The sequence below is a fragment of the Microcaecilia unicolor genome, chromosome 4 (assembly GCF_901765095.1).
Source record: "Microcaecilia unicolor chromosome 4, aMicUni1.1, whole genome shotgun sequence".
NCBI lineage: Eukaryota > Metazoa > Chordata > Amphibia > Gymnophiona > Siphonopidae > Microcaecilia > Microcaecilia unicolor.
Genome location: NC_044034.1, coordinates 7,025,942 through 7,040,046, shown reverse-complemented (window position 1 = coordinate 7,040,046; position 14,105 = coordinate 7,025,942). Strand labels below are relative to the sequence as shown.

Sequence of the window (14,105 nt, the reverse complement as noted above, 5' to 3'; positions counted from 1 at the left end):
CCACATTCTCTGGCAATGAATTCCAGAGTTTAATTACACATTGAGCGATGAACTGTTTTCTCTGGTTTGTTTTAAATTTACTACTTAGTAGCTTCATTACGTGCCCCTAGTCTTACTATTTTTGGGAAGAGTAAACAAGCGATTTACCTCTACCCGTTCCACTCCACTATTTTATAGACCTCTATCACATCTCCCCTCAAATGTCTCTTCTCTGAGCTGAAGAGCCCTAGCTGCTTTAGCCTTTCCTCATGGAGAAGCTGTCCCTCCTCTTTATCATTTTTGTCGCCCTTCTCTGTACCTTTTCTGATTCCGCTATATGTCTTTTGAGATGTGATGGCCAGAATCGTACACAGTATTCGAAGTGCAGTCACATCATGGGGCGATTTAAGGGCATTATAATATTCTCATTTTTGTTTTCCATTCCTTTCTTAATAATTCCCAACATTCTATTTGTTTTCTCAGCCGTTGCTGCACACTGAGCAGAGGGTTTCAACATATCATCAACAATGACACCTAGACCCTTTTTCTAGGCAGTGACTCCTAAGGTGGAACCTTGCATCACGTAGCTATAGTTTGGGTTCTTCTTTCCCACATGCATCACTTTACACTTGCTCACATTAAACGTCATCTGCCATTTAGACGCCAAGTCTCCCAGTCTTGTAAGGTCCTCTTGTAATTTTTCACAATCCTCTTAAGTACATAAGTATTGCCATACTGGGACAGACTAAAGGTCCATCAAGCCCAGCATCCTGTTTCTAACAGTGGCCAATCCAGGTCACAAGTACCTGGCAAGATCCCAAAAACTTTGAATAACTTTTGTCTTATCAGCAAATTTAATTACCTCACTAGTTAATCCCATCTCTAGATCATTTATAGAAACATGACGGCAGATAAAGGCCATATGACCTATCCAGTCTGCCCATCCTCTGTAACCCCTAATTCTTCCTGTGTCCTAAGCAATCCCACATGCTTATCCCATGCCTTTTAAAATTCTGGAACAGTCCTCGACTCTACCACCTCCACCGGGAGGCCATTCCACGCCTCCACCACCCTTTCTGTGAAATAATACTTCCTTAGGTTACTCCTAAGCCTATTCCCTCTTATCTTCATCGTATGCCCCCTCGATCCAGAGCTCTCCTTCATTTGAAAAAGGCTCTCTTCCTGTACATAAATGCCCTTGAGATATTTAAATGTTTCTATCATGTCTCCTCTCTCCCTCCTCTCTTCCAGCGTATACATGTTGAGGTTCATAAGCCTGTCCCTATAATTTTTGCATTCAAGACCACTTACTAATTTCGTAGCCACCCTCTGGACCGACTCCTTCCTGTTTATATCTTTCCGTAGGTGCGGTCTCCAGAACTGCACGCAGTACTCCAAATGGGGTCTCACCAGAGACATACAACGGCACTATCACCTCCTTTTTCCTGCTGGTCATGCCTGTCTTTACGCACCCAAGCATCCTTCTGGCTTTGGCCGTTGCTTTTTGTACCTGTTTGAAAGCTTTAAGGTCGTCGGACACAATCGCCCCCAAGTCCCGCTTTTCATTCGCACACTGAAGCACTACACCCCCTATACTGTTCCATTCCCTCATATTTTTGCGACTCAAGTGCATGACCCTGCATTTTTTGTTTGGATTAAACCTTAGTTGCCAAATATCGGTCCATTCCTCTAGCTTCGCTATGTCATTCACACCCTCCAGGGTGTCCACCCTGTTGCAGAGTTTAGTATCATCCGAATTGGATGATAAATGTTAAAAAGCAGCAGTCCCAGCAGAGACCCCAGGGAACCCCCACTGTCTACTCTTCTCCATTGAGAATACTGGGCCCTACGTGCACAATGGTTTGTGTTCCAGGTGGGACCAGCCTACCTGAGCACTCACTGTGAGGATACCCTCTTCACACCACGATGGAGCCACTTATCAGTTGACACTCGGAGAGTGAAAAACAAGTGGAAATTTCTCCGCATTTGGTCTCCATATCTTAATACTTTTATTTTGAATACATTAACCCTGTAACATCTGTGACAGAGTTTGTCGGGTGTGTATCTTCACTGTTGCACATCTTCTCCTTATTTTATTTGGGGATCGCAGGGGACAAGGGTTGGGTGGGTGGGGGCCTGTAGGTTGCGGATTGCAAGTTGTTCTCTATCTGTTTTGCTGTGTTTGTTCTCATATCTTATATAATAAAACACAGCTCCAACATTCTGAAGCTGATTGCATGGCTGAGGCATTCCTGCTCTCTGTATCCATTTCCTGAATTGACATCACGTACTTCCGGGTTCGTCACAAGCAGAAGTGACCAACCACACGAGGTTTCTCGGCTTCAGAATGTTGGAGGTGCATTCTATTAAATAGGATTGGTCAGTTCCTTGAAGTACAGCCAGAGCTCAGCGTCCTGCACAGTAACGCTCAGACACCAGAGGGAGGGAGGGGGGGGCCTGACACCAGGGGGGGGGGGGGAGGTATCTCTGTCACACACACTCTCTCTCACAATGTCTTTCTCTCTCACACACACTGTCTCTCACACACTCTATGTCTCACACTGTATCACATTCACTCTCTATGTGTCACACAGTCACTCACACACTCTCTTGGTCTCATACACTCAGTCTCACAGACAGCCTGTGTCTCACACACACACTCTCTTTCGCACACACTGTATCTGTGTGAAACACACTCTCTCTTACACTGTGTCTCACGTACGCACTTGCACACACTCTCATTCTCACACACACACTCGTACCCAGACTCACTCTCTCTCTCTCACACACACACACGCACATTCACTCTCTCTATCACACAAAGTCACTCTCACATGCACACTCCGAGGAAAACCTTGCTAGCGCCCGTTTCATTTGTGTCAGAATCGAGCCTTTTTTACTAGTGAAAATAATAAAACACATTTTCCATTTAAAAAAAAAAAAAAAAGGTTTGGACAAGTTCCTGGAGGAAAAGTCCATAGTCTGCTGTTGAGATAGACATGGTGGAACCCACTGCTTGCCCTGGGATTGGTAGCATGGAATGTTGCTACTATTTGGGTTTCTGCCAGGTACTTGTGCCCTGGATTGGCCCCTGTTAGAAGCAGAATACTGGGCTAGATGGACCATTGGTCTGACTCAGTATGGCTGTTCTTATTAAAGAAAAATAAAGCAAAATGCATAAATGATCATTTTGTTATCTCAGCTGAACTTGGTCTTTCATGCTGCTTTTTGTTTTCTCTAGTTGCAAGGCACAATTCTCCAATACGTGAAAACCTTGATGGAAGTGATGCCTAAAATATGCAGGTTGCCGAGACATGAGTATGGCTCTCCAGGTTAGCTTGTTTTTGACTGTACTTCTTATAGCAAAGAGAAACGAAATATTTTTCTTTTGTTCAAGTATTCTAGTGTGTTGAATCCATCAAATAGCATATTTGTTACATGTGCTAACCAAATGAAAGCAAGTGATTATTCTGTGCATCCTGATTTTATTTATACCTCACAGCTTAGATGGCCAGTTTCTCCTGTTGTAGCAAAGTGGATTTGGCCCACTTTTGTTCTCAGGAGCTTTTTTGGTCACTGAAAAAGTGAAGCTCAAGCTGTTCACTGTGCCGTTTCTGGTGAATAACAGTGGCTCAGTGGCAGAATCAAATGTATGAATTAATGATGATGGAGCACTTCTCAGTTCAATTGCCAGCTTATGTTGGTTGGGAGGCGGGGCTAGTGCCGGGCAGACTTATACGGTCTGTGCCGGGGGTGGGAGGCGGGGCTAGTGCTGGGCAGACTTATACGGTCTGTGCCGGGGCTGGTGGTTTGGAGGCGGGGATAGTGCTGGGCAGACTTATACGGTCTGTGCCAGAACCGGTGGTGGGAGGCGGGGCTGGTGGTTGGGAGGTGGGGATAGTGCTGGGCAGACTTATACGGTCTGTGCCCTGAAAAGGACAGGTACAAATCAAGGTAAGGTATACACAAAAAGTAGCACATGTGAGTTTATCTTGTTGGGCAGACTGGATGGACCGTGCAGGTCTTTTTCTGCCGTCATCTACTATGTTACTATGTTTTGCTTCTGTGTGAAACAGGAATTATTGTCACGGTTTCTCTAATTGCAGTTGGGTGATCTACATATTGAAATTTCTCTAACAAGAAATGTGATCAATCTTTCTTCTAAACAGGTATTCTTGAATTCTTCCACCATCAGCTGAAGGATATTGTAGAGTATGCTGAGCTAAAGACGGTCTGTTTTCAAAACTTGCGGGAAGTGGGCAATGCTGTTCTTTTCTGTCTCCTCATTGAGCAGAATTTGGTAGGTACTTGGAAAGAGAATCTGCTGATATAATTTGATAGTTTTTCTTTAAATACTCCATATGAAATGAGACAACGTGGCTTTGGACAAGGGATACAGTGCTGTTGGTTGGGCCACAAAAGCATTCCAAGAGCAGCAGGGCAGTAGTGAAGTCCTGAAGCCTAGAGAGGGTGTGATGTTGCCAATGCGCAGCTTACAGGAAGCACTTTTCCACCCCTGTGGTTGCTGAGGGCTTTCAGAAGTGTTTGGGCTTACCAAAGCTGGAAGACAAAATATAATCACCATAAATGTTCTACTAAAAATGTGTTCCTTTTTACCTACTGTTGATACTTTTTTCAGTCTACAGTATAAATCAATCTTATGGTTTTTGAACATTTGCTTTTTACATTGTATTAGGTGGAAAAGTTAAGTATTTTGAAATACTCGTGATGTTCATAAGATTTGTTTATTTATCTTGACAAAAAAACTAACTTCATAATGATATTGTTCATACATAGTTATACAATCTAAATATAATTAGCTCTAAATTGCAATGGACCCCTCAATTAACATTCACTGGGTAACTGAATAGAGAAATCAAACGCTGTTGAAAATCACATAAAATTTAACAAATCATGTGCTTGATACCACGTTAAGTCCACTTAGTCCTCCTGTGTATTAAACAATTGGCTCTATTGCTCTGTATCCAAGCCATACTCTTCCATCTGATGACTTAATAGCTTCGGAAGACCTTAATGTAAGTGGCAAATCCACTGAATCCTCCTTGCTGGTTAGAATCAGATTTATTCAGTACAATTCAATTCAACTGCAATCGGTGAACATTGCTTTGTCAATATGTTCAACTTGTCTTCCTTTCGTCATGATTTCATTGTCAAAAATGTAATCAACATGACACAACCCAAAAATTCCAAAGTTTGTACTTGATAAATACTCCGCTTGAAGTGTTCATCCACTGCTTACAATAGAATCTTCAATATTGCGCGTCCTTGACTCTGGCCAAGTTTGGCTCTAACACTTTCTCAAGAGGCACGCTGTATCGTTGCCTACAGACATATACAAATCAAATCACTTTACATTGTTCAACTTTTCATTATTCAACTTTTCCACCTTCATTGCCCTATAAGTATCAAAAACCAAACACTTACATTAATGTATCTTGTTAGCTTACATGCTACAGCAACCATTCAATCTGGATGGGTCTTCAAACCAGTGAGTCCCACAGTTCTGGCAGTTCATACTGCCGTGCCCTCCTTTCTCCAATTTATACCAGAGAGGACGTCATACCAATTTACCTATCCCATTCGATCTCCATATTAAGTCCCCCTGGCTGTGTAGTGTTCCACATGTAGATCAATCGCTGTTCTTTCTGAATAAGCCAGTCTGGATTAATTGTACTGCGAGATTGAAGCTTCAACAACACCACAAATCTTAATTCCGATATGTGATGCTGCTGATACCTCCAATGAGCAGATAACGGAGCCTCCTTTTTATTAGTTCTAATGATGCTGACGTGTTCCCCTATACGAACCCTTATCTTCCGTATGGTTTGTCCGATATAATAACGACCACAGGGGCACACTACACAGTAAATTACCCCTCTGAATTGCAATCCGTTCTAAAATTTAAACAAAATTTTCTCTGTGAATGAGGAATCTGTACCTCTGTGGTCTGAATCGCATATTGGCACATATTGCAGTTCCCACAAAAATGGCCTCTTTCAGTCGTATAGGGAATTGTGTAATTTAATGCAAAGAAGTGTAGAGTGATGCACTTGGAGTGCAGAAACCCAAAAGAAATACTGGATAGGAGGGGAGAGATTAGTAAGCTCGACTCAGGAGAGAGACCTTGGGGTATTGGTGTCTGAGGATCTGAAGGTGAAGAAACAATGTGACAAGGCGACGGCCGTAGTCAAAAGGATGCTGGACTGCATAGAGAAGGGTATAACCAGCAGAAGAAAGGATGTGTTGATGCCCCTCTACGAGTCATCGATGAGGCCCCACTTGGAGTATTGTGTTCAGTTTTGGAGGCCGTATCTTGCTAAAGATGTAAAAAGACTGGAAGCGATGCAAAGAAAAGCTACAAAAATTGGTATGGGATTTGCATTGCAAACCGTACGAGAGACTTGCCGACCTGAACATGTATACCTTGGAGGAAAGGAGAAACGGGTGACGTGATAACAGACGTTCAAATATTTGAAAGGTATTAATCTGCAAACAAACCTTTTCCAGAGACAGGAAGGTGGTAGAACTAGAGGATATGAATTGAGGTTGAAGGGGGCCAGACTCAGAAGTAATGTCAGAAAGTAATTTTTCACGAAGAGGGTGGTGGATTTGTGGAATGCTCTCCTGCGGGAGGTGGTGGAGATGAAAACGGTAATGGAATTCAAACATGCGTAGGATAAACACAAAGGAATCCTGTTTAGAAGGAATGGAATCTTAGCGGAGATTGGGTGGTGGCAACGGTAATTGAAAAGCAAAACCAGTGCTGGGCAGACTTCTACGGTCTACGCCCTGATTGTGACTGAATAGATATGGATGGGCTTGAGTGTACATTTTAAGGGGCTTCGACGTTTGCTTCAGAACATTTAGTACAAGAACAGTGCTGGACAGACTTCTACGGTCTGTGCCCTGAGAATGGCAAGGACAAATCAAACTCGGGTATAAAGTATCGCATACCATGTAAAATGAGTTTATCTTGTTGGGCAGACTGGATGGACCGTACAGGTCTTTGTGCCGTCATTTACTGTGTTACTATCTTACACCATATCTATAATCTTTAGTGTAATCTTGCAAGAAAGTTTCATTAGCCAGAGTCTTAATTGTGGTGCCATATATTGTAATACTATAGAGTATGTAGTGGTGTTATCCCTACACCTTCAGCTACATGAAGATATCTCCCGAGTCCTGCTTTCTTCCAGGAAACTTTTCACTAAGGTCATGTAATTTCAAGTGAAAGAGGTTTGGCCATCTGGAATGAGGGGCAGGCCTCAGATATTTTTTCCTGCCCTACATAAAACCTACTTGAATACTGTTTGCACCTTTCTGAGTCTGGCCTCAAGACTAACTCTGTAAGGTTCACCTCAGTGTAAATTGTCACTTAACATCACTGTTTGGAAGGGACGCCTATCTCTGTTCAGTCTCTAGGAGTGGAGGAGTGGCCTAGTGGTTAGAGCACTGGTCTTGCAATCCAGAGGTGGCCGGTTCAAATCCCACTGCTGCTCCTTGTGATCTTGGGCAAGTCACTCAACCCTCCATTGCCTCAGGTACAAACTTAGATTGTGAGCCCTCCTGGGACAGAGAAATATCCAGAGTACCTGAATGTAACTCACCTTGAGCTACTACTGAAAAAGCTGTGAGCAAAATCTAAATAAATAAATAAAGATTCTAGAATTCTAAAGAATAACAAGATTCCATTCAGAATTTCTAAGTGTAGCAATATTCCATGTAGAACCCCAAAGAGTAAGAAGATTCTTTGGAGTGGAGGAGTGGCCTAGTGGTTAGAGCACTGGTCTTGCAATCCAGAGGTGGCCGGTTCAAATCCCACTGCTGCTCCTTGTGATCTTGGGCAAGTCACTCAACCCTCCATTGCCTCAGGTACAAACTTAGATTGTGAGCCCTCCTGGGACAGAGAAATATCCAGAGTACCTGAATGTAACTCACCTTGAGCTACTACTGAAAAAGCTGTAAGCAAAATCTAAATAAATAAATAGTTGTTCAATTTATGAGAAGTTTGTTTTTGACAAAACCTCCGACCAGACCACCTACTCTGTCTTGGGACCTCAACGTCATCCTCTCCTCCTCCTACTACTATTATAAATCATTTCTATATCAAGGCTTCATTTGAAGTACTGGACACCTGCCACCTGAAGTTCCTGACCTGGAAGGTTTTGATTTTAGCTGCAGTCACTTCAGCATGCAGTGTTGTGCGAGCTTCAGATCCGTATATAAAGTTTCATCTTAACACAGTAGTTTGTACACATCCTAACGTAGTTCCTAAGGTGGTGTCGGAGTTCCATCGTAATCAGTTATCTTCCAACATTTTTCCCAAAACCTCATGTGAATGCACGCTGCATACCTTGGACTGCAAACGAGCCTTATCTGGAGCAGACTGAAGCTCATAGACACTCCACCCAGCTTTTTGTTTCTTTTGACCCAAACAGGATGGGGGGCAGGCCATCAGCAAATGCACCTTATCCAGTTGGTCATCAGATTACATCTGCATTAGTTATGCCCAGGCTGGGCTGACTCTAGTGGATCATGCCTCGGTTCACAATGTCAGAGCCATGGCTTTCAGTAGCCCAGTTGAGATGAGCTTCCATTTGACAAAATTTGCAAAGCTGCAACGTGGTCCTCTGTTCATGCATTCACCTCTCACTACTTGTCTTGAGCAGGATTCAGCGAAGACGGTTCCTCAGAATTTGCTTGGAGTTCAGAATCCATCTTCACCCTCCTAGGCCTAGGAATGTATATAAGTTCTAGTTTTATTGTTCCTTGTTGGCATTGTCTGTTCTTTGTTTTGGTACTTGAAATTTGTTTTACTTAAGGGGTACTTGGCTTGAAGAAGGTGAGAAACATTGCTTTGCATCAGTATTTGATACAAATTTAAAATAACAACGTTAGGAAGATTAAGCCTTGCTCAAGGTCATGCTGTATGTGTAGACTCAAAACAAATTGTCCAGATTTGCAGTTCTGGTTTTCTAAAAATTGTGCTGTACTAGAAGGTATTTCTGAATAATCTCCTGTTGACTCTGTTTTATTTTTAGTCGCTGGAAGAAGTCTGCGATTTGTTACATGCGGCACCATTCCAGAACATTTTCCCAAGAGTGCATGTCAAGGGTACGTACTGCTTCTTGGTATTTTGTCAATAGCAAACAGTATGTGTGAAAAAATATACACTAACTGCAAAATAACTGAGTAAAGGAAACCCATTTCAAATAAGGCTAATTAGTCTCCATTTTCCTTTGTCCTAAGTTTTTCTTTTTGTACCTAAATTAGTTATGTAGTATTTTTTTAGTCAATAACAAATGTTAATAGCTGAAAATAATAGCTTGTGTATCTCTTTGTTTCAAATACTCTTTAAATCATACTCAGATTTCTCTACGTCTATGTTGATAAATGGAGGAAAAAGACCTCAAATGTCCCTGCTTGGCAGCAAGCGAATTTTCTTTCTCCGAGGACAAGCAGGCTGCTTGTTCTCACTGATGGGTGACGTCCACGGCAGCCCCTCCAATCGGAAACTTCACTAGCAAAGTCCTTTGCTAGCCCTCGCGCGCCCGCGCGCACCGCGCATGCGCGGCCGTCTTCCCGCCCGAAACCGGCTCGAGCCGGCCAGTCTTCTTTTGTCCGCACTCGGTACGGTCGTGTTTTCGCCGTGTCGAGCCCCGGAAAGTCGACCTCGCGCGTCCAATTTGTTTTGAACGTGTTTTTTTCCTTCGGGAAAGCTTTGTCCTAGTCGGGAAGTGCTCCGGAAACCCCCCGCCGGGTTTCGTGTAAATCCTCCCCGTACTTCCAGCTTTTTTGCCCCGGTAAGTTTTCTTTCGTCGTCGGGGTAGGCCTCTTTTCGGCCTCGGTCGAGATTTTTTCTCCCTCTAAATTTTTGGTGCTTCAAATTTCGCCATTTCGGCTTTTGATTTCGCCGGCGTGATTTTTCCGCCCATGACATCGAAGCCTTCCAGCGGCTTCAAGAAGTGCACCCAGTGCGCCCGGGTTATCTCGCTCACTGATCGACACTCGTCGTGTCTTCAGTATCTGGGGGCCGAGCACCGCCCTCAGAACTGTAGTCTGTGTTCCCTGCTTCAAAGGCGGACTCAGGTAGCGAGACTAGCCCAGTGGAACGTGTTGTTCTCGGGCTCTTCGTCGGCATCGGCACCGGGATCTTCGAGTGCATCGACGTCGTCAGCGTCCAGACCATCTTCCTCGGCCGCCCCTGCATCGAGTGCATCGAGGCATCGGGCCTCTGCATCGGCGCCGAGACATCGGATAGCTGCATCGACGTCGGTGGTACCAGGACCTCGTCTGCTGATGTCGTCGGACGGTGGTGCATCGGGTGGAGTGCAGGTGAGGGCTGTCCATTCCCCTGCTGGTGGCGGTGAGCCCTCGGGTGGGTCTCCTCCTACCCTGAGGGCTCCTGCGGTACAGCCCCCCCGAGATCGACCTTCTTCAGTCTCGGCCCCGAGGAAGCGACGGATGGATTCGACGTCCTCGTCGGTGCCGGGGAGCTCCGGTGACATGCTTCGGAAGAAATCGAAGAAGCATCGACACCGGTCTCCTCCCCGTGTCGGCACCGAGAGCTCTGGGTCGCCGAGGGATTCGGCACCCAGCAGGCATCGGCACCGAGAGGACCGCTCACCCTCTGTTCAGGAGGTGTCGATGCGCTCCGCTCTGGACAGCCCGGAACAGCCTCCACGCCCGGAACAGGTACTGACGTCGACGCCTGCATCGACCTCTCAGCCTTTCTCTGCAGCCGCTCTAAACGAGAGCCTCCGGGCCGTTCTCCCAGAGATTCTGGGAGAGCTGTTGCGCCCTACCCCTCCGGTACCGGCGGTGCTTGCGCCACCGGTACCGTCGAGCGTGGCGCCGGCTGGCCCATCGCCCAGGTTGAGGTCCCCGACGTCGGTACCCGCGTGCGGTGCCGACCGCGGCCACCTCCCAGGAAGGCTCCCCGACTACGTCGGCGGAGGGAGCTTCGCCGATGCGGGCGAGGGAGTCTACCTCTCGACGCCCCCATCGTGGACGGGGTTCCACGGAGTCGAGTAGGGCGAGGTTGCAGACACAGGTCCGTGAACTTGTGTCTGACACCGAGGGTGAGGCCTCGTGGGAGGAAGAGGAAGATCCCAGATATTTCTCTGACGAGGAGTCTGAGGGTCTTCCGTCTGATCCCACTCCCTCTCCTGAGAGACAGCTTTCTCCTCCCGAGAGTCTGTCTTTTGCCTCCTTTGTCCGGGAGATGTCTACGGCCATCCCCTTCCCGGTGGTTGTGGAGGACGAGCCCAGGGCTGAAATGTTTGAGCTCCTGGACTATCCTTCTCCACCTAAGGAAGCGTCCACTGTTCCCTTGCACCATGTCCTGAAGAAGACATTGCTTGCGAACTGGACCAAGCCATTAACTAATCCCCACATTCCCAAGAAGATCGAGTCCCAGTACCGGATCCATGGGGACCCAGAGCTGATGCGCACTCAGTTGCCTCATGACTCTGGAGTTGTGGATTTGGCCCTAAAGAAGGCTAAGAGTTCTAGGGAACATGCTTCGGCGCCCCCGGGCAAGGACGCTAGAACCTTAGACTCCTTTGGGAGGAAGGCCTACCATTCCTCTATGCTCGTGTCCAAGATCCAGTCTTACCAGCTCTACACGAGCATACACATGCGGAATAATGTGCGGCAGTTGGCGGGCTTGGTTGATGCTCTTCCCCCTGAGCAAGCCAAGCCTTTTCAGGAGGTGGTCAGGCAGCTGAAGGCGTGCAGAAAATTCCTGGCCAGAGGAGTTTATGACACTTTTGATGTTGCGTCCAGGGCCGCTGCTCAAGGTGTGGTGATGCGCAGGCTCTCATGGCTGCGTGCCGCCGACCTGGAGAATAGACTCCAGCAGCGGATTGCGGACTCGCCTTGCCGTGCGGATAACATTTTTGGCGAAAAAGTCGAGCAGGTGGTAGAGTCTCTCCACCAGCGGGACACCGCATTCGACAAGTTCGCCCGCCGGCAGCCTTCAGCTTCTACCTCTACAGGTAGACGATTTTTCGGGGGAAGGAAGACTGTTCCCTATACTTCTGGCAAGCGTAGGTACAATCCTCCTTCCCGACAGCCTGCGGCCCAGGCTAAGCCCCAGCGCGCTCGCTCTCGTCAGCAGCGTGCGACTCAGCAAGGCCCCGCGGCTCCCCAGCAAAAGCAAGGGGCGAGCTTTTGACTGGCTCCAGCAGAGCATAGCCGACATCCAAGTGTCAGTGCCGGGCGACCTGCCTGTCGGAGGGAGGTTGAAAGCTTTTCACCAAAGGTGGCCTCTCATAACCTCCGATCAGTGGGTTCTCCAAATAGTCCGGCAAGGATACACCCTCAATTTGGCTTCAAAACCTCCAAATTGTCCACCGGGAGCTCAGTCCTACAGCTTCCAGCACAAGCAGGTACTTGCAGAGGAACTCTCCGCCCTTCTCAGCGCCAATGCGGTCGAGCCCGTGCCATCCGGGCAAGAAGGGCTGGGATTCTATTCCAGGTACTTCCTTGTGGAAAAGAAAACAGGGGGGATGCGTCCCATCCTAGACCTAAGGGCCCTGAACAAATATCTCGTAAAAGAAAAGTTCAGGATGCTTTCCCTGGGCACCCTTCTCCCCATGATTCAGCAAAACGATTGGCTATGCTCTCTGGACTTGAAGGATGCCTACACACACATCCCGATACTGCCAGCTCACAGACAGTATCTGCGATTTCAGCTGGGCACACGCCACTTCCAGTACTGTGTGCTACCCTTTGGGCTCGCCTCTGCGCCCAGGGTGTTCACAAAGTGCCTAGCTGTGGTAGCAGCGGCGCTTCGCAGGCTGGGGGTGCACGTGTTCCCATATCTCGACGATTGGCTGGTGAAGAACGCATCCGAGGCAGGAGCCCTGCAGTCCATGCAGATGACTATTCGCCTCCTGGAGCTACTGGGGTTTGTGATAAATTACCCAAAGTCCCATCTTCTCCCAGTGCAGAAACTCGAATTCATCGGAGCCCTGCTGGATTCTCGGACGGCTCGCGCCTATCTCCCAGAGGCGAGGGCCAACAACTTGTTGTCCCTCGTCTCGCGGGTACGAGCGTCCCAGCAGATCACAGCTCGGCAGATGTTGAGATTGCTGGGCCACATGGCCTCCACAGTTCATGTGACTCCCATGGCCCGCCTTCACATGAGATCTGCTCAATGGACCCTAGCCTCCCAGTGGTATCAGGCCGCCGGGGGTCTAGAGGACGTGATCCACCTGTCCACGAGTTTTCTCGAATCCCTGTTTTGGTGGACGATTTGCTCCAATTTGACTCTGGGACGTCCCTTCCAAATTCCTCAGCCACAAAAAGTGCTGACCACGGATGCGTCTCTCCTGGGATGGGGAGCTCATGTCGATGGGCTTCACACCCAAGGAAGGTGGTCCCTCCAAGAAAGCGATCTACAGATCAATCTTCTGGAGTTGCGAGCGATCTGGAACGCTCTGAAGGCCTTCAGAGATCGGCTGTCCCACCAAATTATCCAAATTCAGACAGACAATCAGGTTGCCATGTACTATGTCAACAAGCAGGGGGGCACCGGATCTCGCCCCCTGTGTCAGGAAGCCGTCAGCATGTGGCTCTGGGCTCGCCGTCAAGGCATGGTGCTCCAAGCCACATATCTGGCAGGCGTAAACAACAGTCTGGCCGACAGGTTGAGCAGGATTATGCAACCTCACGAGTGGTCGCTCAATTCCCGTGTGGTGCGACAGATCTTCCAGGCGTGGGGCACCCCCCTGGTGGATCTCTTCGCATCTCAAGTGAACCACAAGGTCCCTCAGTTCTGTTCCAGGCTTCAGGCCCACGGCAGACTGGCGTCGGATGCCTTCCTCCTGGATTGGGGGGAAGGTCTGCTGTATGCTTATCCTCCCATACCTCTGGTGGGGAAGACTTTGTTGAAACTCAAGCAAGACCGAGGCACCATGATTCTGATTGCTCCCTTTTGGCCGCGTCAGATCTGGTTCCCTCTTCTTCTGGAGTTATCCTCCGAAGAACCGTGGAGATTGGAGTGTTTTCCGACCCTCATCACGCAGGACGAAGGGGCTCTTCTGCATCCCAACCTCCAGTCCCTGGCTCTCACGGCCTGGATGTTGAGGGCGTAGACT

General features: G+C 47.7%; 1 protein-coding gene across 1 annotated transcript in view; it reads left to right on the top strand.

The window, feature by feature from the left end:
* Positions 1–14,105, top strand: part of LOC115468266 (cytoplasmic FMR1-interacting protein 1) — a 129,621-nt gene that overhangs the window by 97,782 nt on the left and 17,734 nt on the right. The window contains exons 25-27 of the mRNA XM_030199840.1: positions 3,221–3,311; positions 4,149–4,279; positions 9,042–9,114. Coding sequence (XP_030055700.1) covers positions 3,221–3,311; positions 4,149–4,279; positions 9,042–9,114 — 295 coding nt within the window. The remainder of the gene's footprint in view (positions 1–3,220; positions 3,312–4,148; positions 4,280–9,041; positions 9,115–14,105) is intronic.